This window comes from Arachis hypogaea, chromosome 13 (genome assembly GCF_003086295.3).
Source record: "Arachis hypogaea cultivar Tifrunner chromosome 13, arahy.Tifrunner.gnm2.J5K5, whole genome shotgun sequence".
Taxonomy (NCBI): Eukaryota; Viridiplantae; Streptophyta; class Magnoliopsida; order Fabales; family Fabaceae; genus Arachis; species Arachis hypogaea.
The window spans coordinates 18,309,093-18,325,076 of NC_092048.1; the positions used below are offsets into that span (position 1 = coordinate 18,309,093).

At 32.0% G+C, this 15,984-nt stretch overlaps 2 protein-coding genes across 11 annotated transcripts; both read right to left on the bottom strand.

The window, feature by feature from the left end:
- Positions 1 to 2,035: 2,035 nt before the first annotated feature.
- Positions 2,036 to 9,626, bottom strand: LOC112737551 (zinc finger CCCH domain-containing protein 13). 10 transcript variants are annotated; one of them, XM_072211357.1, is made up of 13 exons: positions 9,498 to 9,626; positions 9,041 to 9,329; positions 7,176 to 8,023; positions 6,968 to 7,075; positions 5,781 to 5,814; positions 5,091 to 5,232; positions 4,939 to 4,995; positions 4,347 to 4,444; positions 4,158 to 4,229; positions 3,796 to 4,016; positions 3,419 to 3,621; positions 2,982 to 3,182; positions 2,036 to 2,384 (listed from the first exon to the last, which is right to left on the bottom strand). In XM_072211357.1, exons 5-13 carry the CDS (start codon positions 5,792 to 5,794, stop codon positions 2,316 to 2,318), a joined length of 1,077 nt encoding a protein of 358 aa, XP_072067458.1. In that variant the 5' UTR covers positions 5,795 to 5,814; positions 6,968 to 7,075; positions 7,176 to 8,023; positions 9,041 to 9,329; positions 9,498 to 9,626; the 3' UTR covers positions 2,036 to 2,315. The 10 variants fall into 10 exon arrangements, with proteins under 10 accessions (XP_072067458.1, XP_072067453.1, XP_025643287.1 ...); XM_072211352.1 differs by lacking the exon at positions 7,176 to 8,023; XM_025787502.2 differs by lacking the exon at positions 7,176 to 8,023 and having other exon boundaries at positions 2,036 to 2,428.
- Positions 9,627 to 11,372: 1,746 nt separating this feature from the next.
- Positions 11,373 to 14,898, bottom strand: LOC112737553 (peroxisome biogenesis protein 22). The gene is made up of 8 exons (XM_025787506.2): positions 14,435 to 14,898; positions 13,482 to 13,718; positions 13,346 to 13,393; positions 12,844 to 12,900; positions 12,656 to 12,757; positions 12,412 to 12,477; positions 11,981 to 12,082; positions 11,373 to 11,828 (listed from the first exon to the last, which is right to left on the bottom strand). Exons 1-8 carry the CDS (start codon positions 14,525 to 14,527, stop codon positions 11,724 to 11,726), a joined length of 810 nt encoding a protein of 269 aa, XP_025643291.1. The 5' UTR covers positions 14,528 to 14,898; the 3' UTR covers positions 11,373 to 11,723.
- Between the last annotated feature and the right edge of the window lie 1,086 nt (positions 14,899 to 15,984).

A 15,984-nucleotide genomic window follows, 5' to 3' on the forward strand; every position in this document is an offset into this window, starting at 1 on the left:
ATTATATTTTACAAACTCTAATTGTTAATCCAAAATCCTCTAACAATAACAATCTTAATTAAATTTCTAGAAATAATCAGTATATTTATTTCTAAATAATAATAATAATAATAATAATAATAATAATAATAATAATAATAATGTCACCCTCTTAACTTGAACTACTGACAACAACAATCTTAATTAAATTTCTAGTAATAATCAATAAATTTTTAAATAATAATAATAATAATAATAATAATAATAATAATAATAATGTACTATTTTAATTAAATTTCTAAAAATAATCAGTATATTTATTTCTAAATAATAATAATAATAATAATAATAATAATAATAATAATAATAATAATAATAATGTCACCCTCTTAACTTGAACTACTAACAACAACCATCTTAATTAAATTTCTAGTAATAACCAGTAAATTTTTAAATAATAATAATAATAATAATAATAATAATAATAATAATAATAATAATAATAATGTACTATCCTAAACTTAAACGCTACTACACCACGCAACAACAACTATAACTAAAACTCTAACAACTGTAATTATAATTTTAAATAATAAAAATAATAATGATGATAACATTAAGAATAATAATAATATTGAGGTTGTTATATATCTTTTAAACTATCTCAAACAATAACTATAATTAACTTTCTAACAACACTAATACTGATTTTGAAATATTCAAAAAAAATTAATAAATACACTTACATAGTCATCATAGCTGAAATAATTTACAATATCATACTCAGGACGATCAACATCTCTATATTTTTTTTTCTTCGGCATCTTGATCTGTTTTGTATGAAGGGATTGTGTGTGTTGTTGAAGGATGAAGAAGAAGGAAGAATGTGGCTACTGAGTGGGTAGGGATAGATGAAAATGATAGTTTGAGGGAGTTTCGGAGGTAGGTTGGGTAGTAAAGACTTCATTGCTGGTTGAGGGGGCACCATCCTAGAGAGCAAGAGAGGTGCGACGCGTGGAAGCTCGTTCACAACTCGGACCCTCCGTGTTGTGCGTTGAAGACGGACCGTCCGATTAGCTCTCTCAATATGCACGGTCCGATTTTCTTTTCCATTGATCTCACATGTAGGTAAAGCACAAAGCCTCCCCATAACGCTATTTAACCCCAACGTTACCTCCATATGAAAATTAATTAGCAACTAATTACACCACTTTTTATTCTATTTTTAGATTAATTTCTGACGTTCTCCGTCAACGTCTAGCAAGACAAAATATACTTCTATCTCAAATGTTCACTCCTCTCGAGGCATCAATCAAACAGAATATATATATTACCAGCTAGTACTAATTTTCTTTTCTTAATAGCAAACGCGCAATTTTTTCGGTGCAAATTTGCATGTAGCCATCATAAGACAAAAAATACTTTACCTTACATAGTGAGTTTATTTTATCATTATTCACTTGTAAACGCTCGAAACTTACGATTTGTTAATCAAAAATACTATTTACATGTTAAAATCAGCTTCGTTATAATTTAACTAATTTTTAATATATATTTTAAATTTTAATGTATATTTTTTTATATAGATAATTTTAATGTACATCTAATATGATCATATTTTAATGTCATCAACTTCAACTGCATGACCATAAATAAAAAAATAAGAAAAAAAAAACCTTGAATTAGTGTGGAACAATAAAAAAAATCTTCTCAGGATTAAATTCTTTCAAAATGAAAAAAATTGACAAAATAAAAACTAAAGATCTAATACATCATTAAATCAAATTCGAAATAGTAAAATTCAGATGTAAACTAAAAAATCAATGATATTAAACTCTCCAGGTAGCTGGTAGAGCATCATTTTCCCAACATCTTTTATATGCAGAGGGAGCGAATCTTCTCATTTAATTTTCCCAATCTATATAAAATGTCATATCATATTTCTTGTCTAGATTCCACCTTTTACTACAGTAGTAAGAATTTTCACACATATGAAAGCCGTGTGAATTTAAATAAGAACATCTATTTAACTACATAAACCGTAAAAGCCAGAAAATGTAGAAAATTGCATGTTATGGTTGATAATATAAAACCATTCCAATAATTGAAGCTGAACCACCGAAAATCCGAGTCATGAAGACTATTATACAAGTGTTCTGTATAAATCATATCACTAATAAGTGCTACAGTATATAGACAAAGTACTAACGTCATTTGTTTCTTCCACCGTTTTACATCCTAACGTATTCCAAAATGCTCTATTCAAGATATTTGGTCGCTTTCAAAATCTACTTTTACATCACCAGAGGTTAGAAATTGCTACTCCATAATGTTAATCAGACAATATCCACATTTCCCCCTTCATCAAGACCATCCACGTCCACATTCTCGTCGTCCCCCTCGTACTGCACGAGATTGAAATGGTCTTTAAGTCTTTAACAACAAATGTCTGATTTTCAATGCAATTAAGTGATTAACAATATACTTATGGTCATAGAAGAGTGTAAATTGCACTATACACCCTAAACTTTTGTGATGCAGAATTTGGAAAGTTTGAATACATGAAAATTGGATAACGCATAAACTTCATAATTTGAGTTTATAAGGCATAATAAAAGGCTGCCCGAAATTTCATGCATTAAAGCCCTGTTTTCATTTGCATTTTGCAATGATGGCAGAAATGATTTTTATATATTGAATGTTAAAACATGTTTGACTGATACGTACGCAGGTCACAAAACCTTTACAGTAATCCTGTAATCATTTGCTTGATAAAAGGGGTTTTGTTTGCAAGTGTTAAGTTTATTGGGGACAATTGAACTTTTCTAAACTCGGGTATAATTTATATAAGTTCATAGTTGATGTGCATAGACAGCAATTACATTAGCATAATGAAACCACATTTTGTCAAAACAAAAATGCAGTATCTATAGAACAAAAGATCAAAAGTAATTAAATTAGTCTGATAAGATTTAAAAAGAAATATCTGAGGAATAACTAACCTGCGAATAATTGGTATGGGGAATCAATGCTGGGGGAAGCATTAGGGGTACGCCCTTCACCTCTAATGCCACTTCATTGTCATTTTCTGTATGTGCAATTTCGTTGAGGTCAATTCTGTCATCAAATACAATCTCAACTTCCTCGTCAAACACATGAGCTGCCATGCTTGTTGACGGCACTTCATTCCTAAATTCCTTCAACTTCACATTGATAGAGAAGAATAGACAAAGGTCAGCTTGAATGACAAAAGTCCACTTTGCAAAATATTAATTACACCATGCAGGGTATAGACAATAGAGCAGCTTAATATATGAATTAATTTGAAAAATGGTAACACGAGGTTCACAGACAACCCAGGAAGAATTATAACACCTCAAAAGCATAGAGTGCCCACATAGATAGTGGCATAGCTACCAATAACTAATTGAATTTGTACCTTTTCTGAAGAAAGGTTGTCAGAAGAATTCAGCTTTCCTCTCTTCTGCTTGCTTTCAATATCTAAAGGCCTAGCATCTTCAGTTCCATCGTTTGGAGTTTCAAGGCCTACATTATCCTTGTCATTCAATTGAGCAGGCAAATTCCAACGAGATCGCTTCCTGTTTCTTCTTGTTTCAACCGAATTCCCAACTTTTGATCTATCTGTATGCACGTAACAAGAATTCAGCTCAGTATACAAAATAGAGAGGCAATTGCAATAACCGTGAGTAATTACCAGAACAAAAGCGACAAAGAAGTCACAGCTCACAACAATTGTTACCATTTTTTTCACTGTAAACAGAACTGTTTCTACACTGTATTTTCCAAAACTACTACCTTGTTTTAACTCTTCCAATACATCCTGCTCAGCATGCACATGCAGCTTTTTTCCATGGGGAGATGCATCATTCTGTTCGGCATTATGTTTGGGGATTGGAGGATGACTATTATTCTCACCATTGCTTACAATATCAATGCTTAGATCTTCTTCCTCAGCACCAATTCTAGCAATATCCGAGACAAGTTGATCACCAAGCCTTTGAAGTCGGACTTGTGATCTACATTAAACAACCATGTTGAACACAAAAATCGTCCCCCAATTAAAATAGAAAAACATAAATAAATAATCAATTCAAGAAAAAAAGCATAGAGAGACATCAAACTATGAAAACAAACAGCAACGATATTATGTAACTTACCTCTTCAGTTCTTCTTGTAGCTGCGAATTATGATTGTACACTCTGATAAACTTCCTTATTCCAGAATTGATTCTGAATTTTCCATTGAACAAAAGAAAAATGCCAGGAAAAGGAACATTGTTGGCAATAAATGATTAATGCAAAGGGGTTATTAATTAAAAACACGTACATCTAGGAAAGATGCAGTACCTTTTACACTCCTCATTCTCTTTAACTAACTGAGCTTCAAGTTCCTGAATTCTAGAATTAAGGCTATCCACTTCTTGAGCACTCTCATCCAGGTAAACCTTTTTATATTCATACATTGAAAGTCAAAAAGGTATTGAATCGAATTTTCTCCCAACTCCAATAGGACCATTAGTAATTTAGTATCCATCAACTGAAAAGACGATGGATTTTCTTTTCCTATTTTTATATTAAGGAAATGAATTTGAAGGTGAATTCCATAAATATTCTCATGAAACAAACACCTCAGCGTCAGAAGCAGAGACACCTTGCCATAGCAGAATTCTAAAATGCACAAGCCCACATCATAAGAGCTAAGACCTAGCCACTGCCCCCACAAGACTATAAGCATCATTAGCCCCAACCAATCTAGGAAGAAACTTCAATAAAACCACTTCTGAGAAATAATTTCAAATAGCACAAACTTACAAAACAATTAGAAATATGCATGATAGTTGAGATAGCCAACCTACCAAGTGTTTAGATAACAAAGACAAAACATATAGAGAAGCCTGAGAATTAAAAGTAAAATGCAACTAAGAGATATGAATCTAACCGATAGTTGGAATTTTCGGTCCTCAAAAGTCCTGATATCCAACTGTACTTTCTTTAACTGCACACAGTTCCAAGAATTAATAACGTAAACAAGTTTTCACAGAACACGTAAGATGATTTTGAGAATGAATTTCTGAAAGAAAAATTAAAAACCTGCTCCTCAAGTGTATTTCTAGAACAAGAAGAAACGAATTTTCCTTCTTTAACCGGTTCTTGAATTCTATCTGAGACTTTCAAGCTTGCAGAAATATCACTTTGGCCAGTAATGCCCTGTTTTCTCCAATGTCTTCTGTCACTGCGATGGCAATAACTGATATTTAGACAAATAGATTGATCAGAATCCGAAATAAAATGAAATGATGAATGAACGAATTGAAGATTGGCCCTGAGAGAGGCATATTCCAGTCATTAAGTTTAATATTTGAAGTTCCCTCATGTATCATATGCTGAACATGGTTAAGCCTGTAACTCTAATTATTAAACAACACTTTCCGAGCAACTAGAGAACATGGAAAGTTCACATTGCCAATTTAAGTCTACTTAGCATGCATGCTGCTTCTAAATTTTTTCATCTCTTATGAATCACGATGATGCATTGATTATCGCCCAATAGTTTGGCAGTCTCCACTCCCTTCAATGGTTGCCTCTCCCAAATCAATGTCAAATTGCAAATCTTTTCTTTTCAAAGAGAATAATAATTTCCTGTTTCTCTCAAATATGGCATATTTTAATTTAATACACATTCACATTTCAACAACGACCAAATAGTAGACAACAATGCTGAGTTGCTAAAAGCTCGAAGGCAGTAAGTCATACTATCAATAGTGATTCATGTTAAATTACCTTTTTTTCTCCATGGATCTTGACGGACTGTGTTCTACAATTTTCAATTCAAGGAAGATTAGGAAACAGGAAAAGGAGAAAATCATTAAGTAAACAACACGTGCATTTGCATGTATAAGAACAAATGCACTCGTATAAATGATGTGCCTCAAACTACACACATGAAAAGATTGAAGCAAATGCACCTATAAAAAAGTTGTCTCAAACCATAGGTATTAAGAAACAAAATAAACATACCCACAAACAAAAACTGTGCCTCGAATCATAGATATTAGTTGCGCTGCAATAGTGCGTGATAACAGCAGAGCAGAGGGTAACTGCTATTTCAATGACAGAATATCGTTTTTGCAGTTGCAGCTGTAAAGGCGTAGTAGTGGACTTTATTTGGTTTGTTGTTGGAGATCCTATTTTGCCCCATATTTCTTACCATTATTGACATAATGAGAGAGCATTTAAATAATTTCCATTTCCTCTTTTCTTTTTAATTGTTTTAAAGGAATACCTTAGGGGTTTTTTTTTTTTTTTGTGAACTGGATCCTTTCTCCTCACTCTCATTTGGCTCTCTCTTCTGGCGGCACTACATCAAGCAGTGCTCACATCTGACAAACAAGAACAACACCAAACCACCATCAGGTTCTTCCTTTTTTCTTCTATTTCCCTCTTTGATTCTCTTGCCCTCTCTGTCTGTTTTATTTTAATATTTTCCATCTCCATCTCTCAATGTCCTATACTTTTTCTTCCTTTTAGCCTCTACTCTCTAGGTTATTGTGGCTGCTGCTCCCGTCGATTTCTGGTTTATGTTTTAACCATTGAGGGTTTTTTAGTTATAGACTATGGAAGGGTTTATGATACTTCATTATTGATAATGAATGAGTTTTATTGCCCATGACTTTTTTTTAAACATTTATATATGTCATAAGGACGGCATGAAACTACCTGTAGTTTTTCAAATAACAGGCATCTGAAATTGACAGCCATGCCTCAAACAATACCTTGCTTAAGATCTAGTTTCGAGATTTTAGAAAGATCATTCTTGCAATGTAAGAAAAAGGTAAAATTTATAAATGGAAATAAAAACCATTTATTGAGTGTTACTAAAGCTGCAGTGCTAACACCAGAACAGAACTACATTAAGAATTAGTAAAGAAAACAATGAAAGTAAACAGAGATATGAAGATGCATCTGACCATGAATGGCCTGGTGTCCTCTACCATCTCGAGTTGGCGAGTGCCTTCGAGGTGATAAATACCTTCTGTCTAGTGTATCCCTCAAGTCATTGGCTAAGTCTTTCCTACCTGCAATAAGACAAGAAATTCCATTGCTACAGACCAAAATCAAAAGCAATGGATGCAAACAAAATAAAAATACAAAAAACAATAACAAGACCACACTTACCATTAACTGGAATAATAAGAGAAACTGAGAAACATAATAATGAATAGTAATAGAGCCTCCCTGATGAGAGCAAAAAGGGAACAGAAACTAGCAGCCCTCATACTATGACAGATATGGTAAAACCCATGTATGTAGTTTTAGCTTTGGAGTGTAATCAAGGTAACAATGGGTTAAGGACAGTTCAGATCCTCATCTTGATAAGCAGTAACATATGAATTTAATGATTTCAATCTCAAATGCAGAGATATATCCAAGATGCTTAGTAAACCAAAAAAACAATCCACATGCTATCAGACTTGATTTCTCCGGACATCATTTCTGTTAATGGTTCCACTTTGCCATTGCCCAAGTAGCCACAGTAAATACAGAAATATCAGTCAAAATGAACAACATAAGCTCCATGCATTCTGGCAGTAGAATTTGGGCATAAAATAATTGGGAAATTTGCTGAACTTGCTTCTGATCAAGATATAATGCAAGCAGACATATCCACATGAGCATAATCATGATCCTTCACGAAACACAGTAGTTCCACATATTCATGTAATGAAGCATAAAAATGGTTGACAAGAAAATGCTATGCCAAGACTAGTTTCAACCAGAAGCATCCATCCTGAAGAACCACTCATCTAAAATGAAATGCCCATACTGCTGGAAATGCAACAGTTTCAACAAGGTAATGTGATGATGTCCTATCCTTGACAAACTAATTTGACATTATTCTCATATGCTACTTGTTATTGCATATCTAAGCTTCTGGCTATGCTGACACAGAATCAAAGTACATCAGGTCCAGTATGTCAGATATGTATTGAGATCCTCACTCCTTTAAGAAATATGGAATCCAGCTAAACAAATTGAAGAATAGTGTATCAAAAAACAAGGCAGCGAATAGGGCTATGATTAAATATTTGACTGGAAATACTGTGAGAGCAACAGTGGGACCAATAGCCACATTAGAGTGAAAAGAAGCCGTATGGAAAAAGATTGATCGAAGATATACCGCCTCCGCAAAGTGCATGACTATAGACATTTGGGTAAGTTGGTATTACCACTTTCATGTGAAGGTGCAAATTAACTAGTTGAAAACGCACTACGTATTTGAAAATAAAAAAGAGAAAGAAGTTGGAACGATAACAAATTAAGAAAAGCAGTGGTTGTGATGATACACAAGCAACTATAGGCTGCGCCAATATACAATCAAGAATAGAGTAACCAAGAAGAATGATGGATTTGACCATTTCAAAAAATAACATTCTCAATTTTTTTTATGGCATAGGCAAGATAAATGGCAACAAAACAACATTTAATGATTAACCAATGCGATCATGGTCCTCTTACCCATTGTTTCTTTATTGAATTTCAATAAGAATCAGTCCAGCACACAGATACTCAAACTGCTCAGGTTCACTTTATTTTTATGTGCATAAATTCAAATAATATGCCCATATCTAAAATATTTTAAACTACCTAACAGCTAACTGCATTGAGCATAAAAACCCTCGTGCTGCATCTCCTTTCTGTTCATGCATGACTTTCCTAGTCTGATAAATTTCTACTCAAATAAAAAACAAGCACAGAGTCACAGTATAAAGAAGCTTCATCCTTCGTCCAAGGAGCTACACCATACATTATTTGACAAATACTGAGAAACAAAACGAACTGAAATCAATCAACTACACATTTTCTTCTTCAAGAAACTTACACCAAAACATTATTCTCGACAAACAAAAGGAACCTAACCTAACCCAGTCAGTTATTAACATGTGAAAGGCAATTTCACCCGAATAAATTCAAGTAATACTATCAGAGTGTCCCACACAAAAATAAAAATAAACAAGCAATTCAAAGATGAAAAGTTTTACCATTATAAGTGGCAGAGAACCTTCGCAACTCAGCATTGCCATGCGCAAAGTTGCAATTATGACGCGTGCAGCGTCCTCTCTGATAAGGAACACATAACCTTGTCTTGAATTGCTTTCGTTCAACCATCTTCCTCTTCAGCTCTAATCAGACTCCACGAAAAAAGAAGCCAAAAAGAAAAAGAGTTGTGTTGTGCCAAAAGAAGCGATGACAACAATCAATATCAGTGTTTTAGTTCCCGCGCGAACAAGTAACCCTAAATTCCAAATTTCCCAAACACAATGCCTCTTGCTGTGAAAATGCCACAAAACGAATAATATCAACGAGAAAAACAAGAACCCGTTAAAAGAAATTGAAGCAAACAACAAAAACTGTATTAAGAAAAAGGGAACGGTGTTTTCTTGTTGAGCAGAAATCGATGAGGAGAATGAAAAGACAAACTCGGCAAGAAAGTGGTACCTTGGTTGAAATTTGAAACTGAAAGAAGAATGTGAAGTCACAACAGAGAAGGAGTGACACTGAAAGTGTAGAATGGTTTTCGTTTTTGTTTTTTTACTTTTTTTTTTTCTTTAGAAGACTTGACTTTTGGTGTTGGTTGGGTTGTTTAGTTCCCGCGTGACCCGACCCGAATCGTATTCTGTGCCACTTTTTTGTTTTTTGGTCAGTGCTACTTTGTAGTTTGTAAAAGCTTTTCGATGTTAGGGCTTTGTGGACGTTTATTTTTTAAAATATTCGTTAAATTTTGGTATAACATTCAGATATTGAATTTTACGGTGTTTTTAAAATTTTGGAGACAGAATAATATATTCTTAGCTTTCTGTCCCAGAATTTAAAAAATAAAAAATTTCCATAAAATCGAAGCATATTATTCTATTCCCAAAATTTTAAAAAATATTATAAAATTCAATAATTGAGTGTTACATCAAAAATTTTTTAATAACTAAAAAAAATTAACCTTTTTTGGCCAATATTTCCCAAAATATAAATTAGTTATTGACGTTCGCAAATGGGCCAAATTATTTTTTTTTAAAGATTAGCTAAAGACACATGATAAAATTAGTAATAATAAATATTTAAATTTTTTAATAAATGAAATTTTTATCTTTTATATATTTTTTTAAATGATAATTTTAATATTCATCCTAATAAATATATTTTAGCCAATTACGTTTTTTTCGCATAAGCATTGGTGTTCAATCTTAGGTTTGGTTCAAGTTTGAAAGAAAAATAAATTGCTTATAACTATAAACTTAACTTTGATTTTATTTAGATTGGTGTTGTTAGGAATATTATATGCAGTGATACAATTTAACTTTTAATGTCATTACATTAGATCAACTATTGGTATTTTAATAAAATTACATAAGCATAAATCTAATTATGTTATAGGAATATTTAAAAGGGATTAATTAAAAAAAAATTCAACCATACTACAAAAAGACCAAAATCAATCATTAAATAATTTATTTATTCTGCTATCATAAGTTTGATTATTTTAATAATTAATTATTTTATTCTTAAAAGGTGTAAAATAACATATATAAATATACACAAATATATGATATTAGATTTTTGTGTTCATGAATTATTTATAAATAAAATTAAAGGTATTTGCATATAACTTCAAAAAGAATATAATTTTGTTTATAAAAAACTTTTATTATAAGCAAACAACATATTTAAAAAAAATTGAAAAAATATTTTAGTGAATTGTCTATTAAAAAAATATTTATTATATTTTTTATCCAAACACAATTGCTTTTTATAATAAAAAAATTTTAAAAACAAATTTAGAAAAAGAAATTGATCCTTGAAAAACTACCCCTAGATCAATTTGATTTTCGAAAAATCAGAAATTTCAAATTAACCCGTAAAACAAAACATGCAACCATAAAATCATATTTGTCCCTTAAAAGACCAAATTGTTTGGTATCAAACAATTAATATATCCGCTAACCTATCAATACGACAATGCCATATCAAGATTGGTGAACATCATCAGGAAAATTCCATGGCAACAAGTATTTTTGTTCTTCAATAACCAAACAGCTTGTTTCATAGAACTTTTCTCCTTGAAAAGACTAACCACAGTTTATCCTCAAACCAAACATTACCTAAAAGAGAAAAGATATCTACATATCCAACCAACTTCATATTAGAAGTAACTAAATGTTAAATATACTCACTCTCTCTCTCTCTCTTTATCAAATTATGTCTAGATACATAAGTTGGACCATCTCAATTCTCAAAAAAGTATTGTCATGCCTACAACATGAAAGAGAAGCAAATACAATAAGAACAAAAGTTCGGTAACAACAACAAAATGTTAGAGGATGGTCATTAACAATTGTCCCTGGTGGCATATCATTTAACTATGATCAGATACAAAAATCTTTAAGAAAACTTGCCCCTTGACAGTTAAAAGACCTAAGAGCATGGGCTGTGATCCATTTCAATGCACAATTTCAAACCAAATTTGCAAAAAAGAAAAAAGTATAAAGAAAGAAATTTCTTCCTTATATCATTATACAGGGATACACAAACAAACTAATCTTGAAAATCTAACCTAGTTCTCAAATATCTAACAAACAGGAAAAATGTATGGCAACCGAGATGCAAACACAAACAAACTAATCTGTTTTTTTTTTTTTAATGAATTATATCTCATTTTTAGTTGTTTGAATTTCATATGGATCCAAAGAAATGTTCCAAGGACGGAGCACAGAACACATTAGCAGCAGCTCGTTCTGGTCTAAAGGGTGCAACATGAAGTTGATACTTGATGAATCTCTGCAAACATCACAAGGTGTTAATCATTAGATGATATGAATTAGGATGGTATTTTAGGCCCAGAAACAAATAATATGCTGGCATAACAGCTATCTTGCAAGAGCACGAACTCAATTATTGCTGAATATAGTTGAGATTAAACAGTAACATACTGCTAGCTGAGAAATGATTTCAGGATTTGAGTCAACATGCCAATCTGGTTCCAATTGTCGAACAAACGATGACCGTCCATTCTCTGTGCTACAGAAGAGGACCTGATTACAGGTACCAGAGATAAAAAAAATGGTTATTGAGAAGCATCCAGATTATTTTAATTTATAACTTGCAAAAAAAAAAAAAAAAACAACAACAACAACAATAATTTAAAAAAAAAAAAAAAACAGAGACAAATTTCAATCACACCACTTATTATCAGAATTCAGAACTACTACAAGGATCAAACAACCATATAATAATTTACCATAGATCATGTATGAATTTAAACCTTTAAACTTTAATCTACTCTCCTCAGGTATTACGAGATCTCTACCAATAACTACAACAGTACCTTTCATTTAAACTTTACAATGCAACATTTATATACCTTGTCTTTGACTAAACCACCTGAAGTAAATATCCCAGCATCTTCTAATGCAGCAAGAACTCTCTTCTGCAGAAATAATTACACCAAAGAAGAGAAGTATATTAAGTTTTGATGATCTGAAACATAACAGCTGAGCAATAGTATAAACTGCATCTAATGTGAACAGTTGATAATCAATTTCATTAAGCTCATCGGAATCAGAGAAGAAACATGGACACCAAATATAGACTGATAAATGACATACCTCACTTTCATCGTCCAAGACTCTTTCCATGAGATATAAATCACAAAATTTTGTTATTTCCAACAATACTTCCAGCACAGAGGACTTCACAGTTGCTTGTTTCTGTCAAGAACAGAATGAACCACACTGATATCTTGGTTCACATTAATGACTTAGACAAAAGTATAAAAAAGGAACAATCTCACCACCTGAAGCTCCTCTGGACTAGTTTCCTCTAGGATCACTCCAAGAAGACGACAAGTAACCTGCATAGAACCCAAAATAGAGAATAACATTCAGCATTACAAAACATGGAAAAATGACTATAGCAATGTCTAAAGTGTAACAAATCCAGTAATTCTAAATTTGCATCATTTCATCATGTACCTATGTTGCTCAAAGTCAATTGGGAAACAAGTCTTATTTTGTGTTTACAACCGAAAAAAAATAAATAAATACATAAAAATGACAGAGAGACTAATAGCATCTATCAACATACATCATTAGTAATTAAAAGCATTGATAATGCAAAAACACTCCTCCCAACAGATTACTATGATCAATAATTCTATTTTGTGTTTCTTCCCAGAAAAAGTATGTTCAGGAAATTTCTAACCTTTCAAGTTATTTTGTCACATAACTTAGGGATCACAAAAAGCAATTTTAGTGAAAAATTATATATAAACCTAAAATCAGGGTACATTTAATTACCTTTCTTCCTTCACTCAACCTCTGCCTCACAATCTGGCCCAACGATGGCTGGAAAAAATGGCAGAAAAAGTAAGCTAAGAATAGTGAACCAACTATACATGAAGCAACCAAACTAAAACAAGGCAAAGACATTTACTTTGACTGGCTGAAAGAACTCATCAACAACATTTTGTGCCCTTGAATCCTCTGATGTTGAACAAACCCCAGAAGGAACCACCACAGCATTTGAATGTGCACTGACTCCAGGTGTGCTGGAAGAAGCAACTTGTCGTTTTTGTTGCCTGCGTTGAGACACAGAAGGTGATCTCAACAGCCTCCAGGTGAAAAAAATTGCAACAGCAAGGCCCGCAACAGCACCAATAGAGTGTGTATCCTAACACCAAGTTGAGCAAAATGAGAACCCAATAGGTTTGCACAAAGATAGTAATTTTCCTCTATATTACACTACCAGTCAAGGCAACAATGAGAGGTTCACTAAACCAGTAGGAGGTGATAAGTTCTACATACACTGCTATTCCATAGCGCATATTACAACGCCAACCGAGTAAGTTGCATCAATGTAAGAAACATAATCCAACAAAGAAATACACACTCATTGTACACATAAAGGATCAGACTCAAGTCCTACATTGTTATTGTTCGCTAAAGTCATAGCCATGAATTGAAAAACCAGTTAGTTCAACTACAATTACTCAAAAAAAAGGTAGCCCAAGCAAATAAGCAATTCAAATTCAGCACTAATCAATGTCAAACAAGCTACAAAAATTTCATATTTTTCATACAGACAAGAAACACATGAATAAAAACTGTAACCCTAAGACTGTATTTAAGTGCCCATAATGACATTCCTGTTTCGCTATCCTAGTCCCTCCAAAACTTTCAACTGAAATAACCGAATTTAAAAAAAAATCACCAATTAAAAAAAAACTAAACAGAGAAACTTAAAAACTCTCTATTTGAGCTAAGAATTGTACCATCCCCAATCATTAAAGAAGAAAAGCTCGAAATTCACACAGAAGGTTTTTTTTGGGGGTGGGACACTACAAAGAAAAAGATGGAATCTTGTGGAATCAGAGAGAGAGAGAGTACAAGGTTGTTGAGGGAAGAGGAGAAGAGGTCGGAAATCTTGAGAGTGAGGCGCTTGATGAGCTCTAATAACTCCTCCTTCGAGCTCTCCGCCATGGCAGAAACAACAACTCAGAAGAAAGAACCCTCTTTTTCCCTTCGATCTGAGAGTAGGTACCTTGCAGGAAAAAGAATTGTATTGAATATGGATCAGATAAAAATCTAGGACCTTCTTTCTTGCTCCATCGCCATTCACGCTTCTTCAACGGAAAACCCCAATTCTTTTCTCCACAATTTTTTTATTTTTTCCCTTCTAAACTTTTCTTTCCCCCATTTGGGCGTCAAGCCGTCAACGATGCCAATCTATGTAATGACTACTATTATCTATCTATTCATCCATTTAATGGATTTTTTTATATAAATTATTTAAATATAATATTTACAAAAATATGTACCTATATACACAATATTTAATATACTGGATCACTGGGTACATACTTAGACTAGGGCGGGCAATATATATCTACTTGCGAGTATTCAATTTAGATTAATTTGTTTGGGTAGGATTATTTGGAAATAGATCCTCTCTATTTTTTTAACAATTGAGAGAGTAAAGTGTGATCTTTTATTATTAATTATTATAAGTAGGATCAAGAGAAAACATGAGAGAGAATGCATTGAAGGGTTATAGATCACACTTTATTCCCTCAATTTTTTTCAACAATTGAGAGGATCCATTATCTATCCTACTGCTACAGATAGAGTAGGGGAGTAGAGTGTAAATTTGACTACGGACAGGATATGATTATACCTTACTCTATCCTACTCGTACACTTAATATATTATATAATATATATGTAAAAGTTATGTATGTAGTGAAGAAAGTGAGTCTTATACTCACAATTTTCTTCTTATAAAAACTTAAAATAATCACTAAGATAGTTGATAATCATATTATTTGTAATTTTATATTAGATTTTTTTAAAATTTTATTGTTTTTAATTTTAATTTGAACTTAATTTTTTATTTTCTATTTTATTAATATGTATAAAATTTGAAATGGTTGAATTTTATATTTATTTGATTTTTTTTTTTGTTTCTGCGAGTAGGATCAGGTAGGGTAGGATTTAGAATTTTAGAGCGCGAATAGGGTTAGAGTTGAGAGATTTTCAACTCGCCAATAGGGTAGGATAGAATTTTAAAAAATTTTTCAACTCGTGAGTAGGATTAGAGTAGAGTCTAAACCCTACCTTACCCTATCTATTGTCAGCCCTACTTAAGACTACTATATAACAAGGAATAATTATATAACTTGTTTTTATTAAATATATTATTCTTTTAGTTATTAGATAGTCATCTAATATTTATATTTATATTTAAAAATATTTAACAAATTAATTAGATAACATTTATAATTAATTATATGGATACAATAATACGAGTATATTTATTTTTATTGGATTAAATTTAATCGTTAATTTAAATTATATTCATCTAAATTTTAAATTATTTGAATAAATTTGAATGAAATGAAAAAATAAAAATAAAGTAACACAATATTATCTAAAATATTA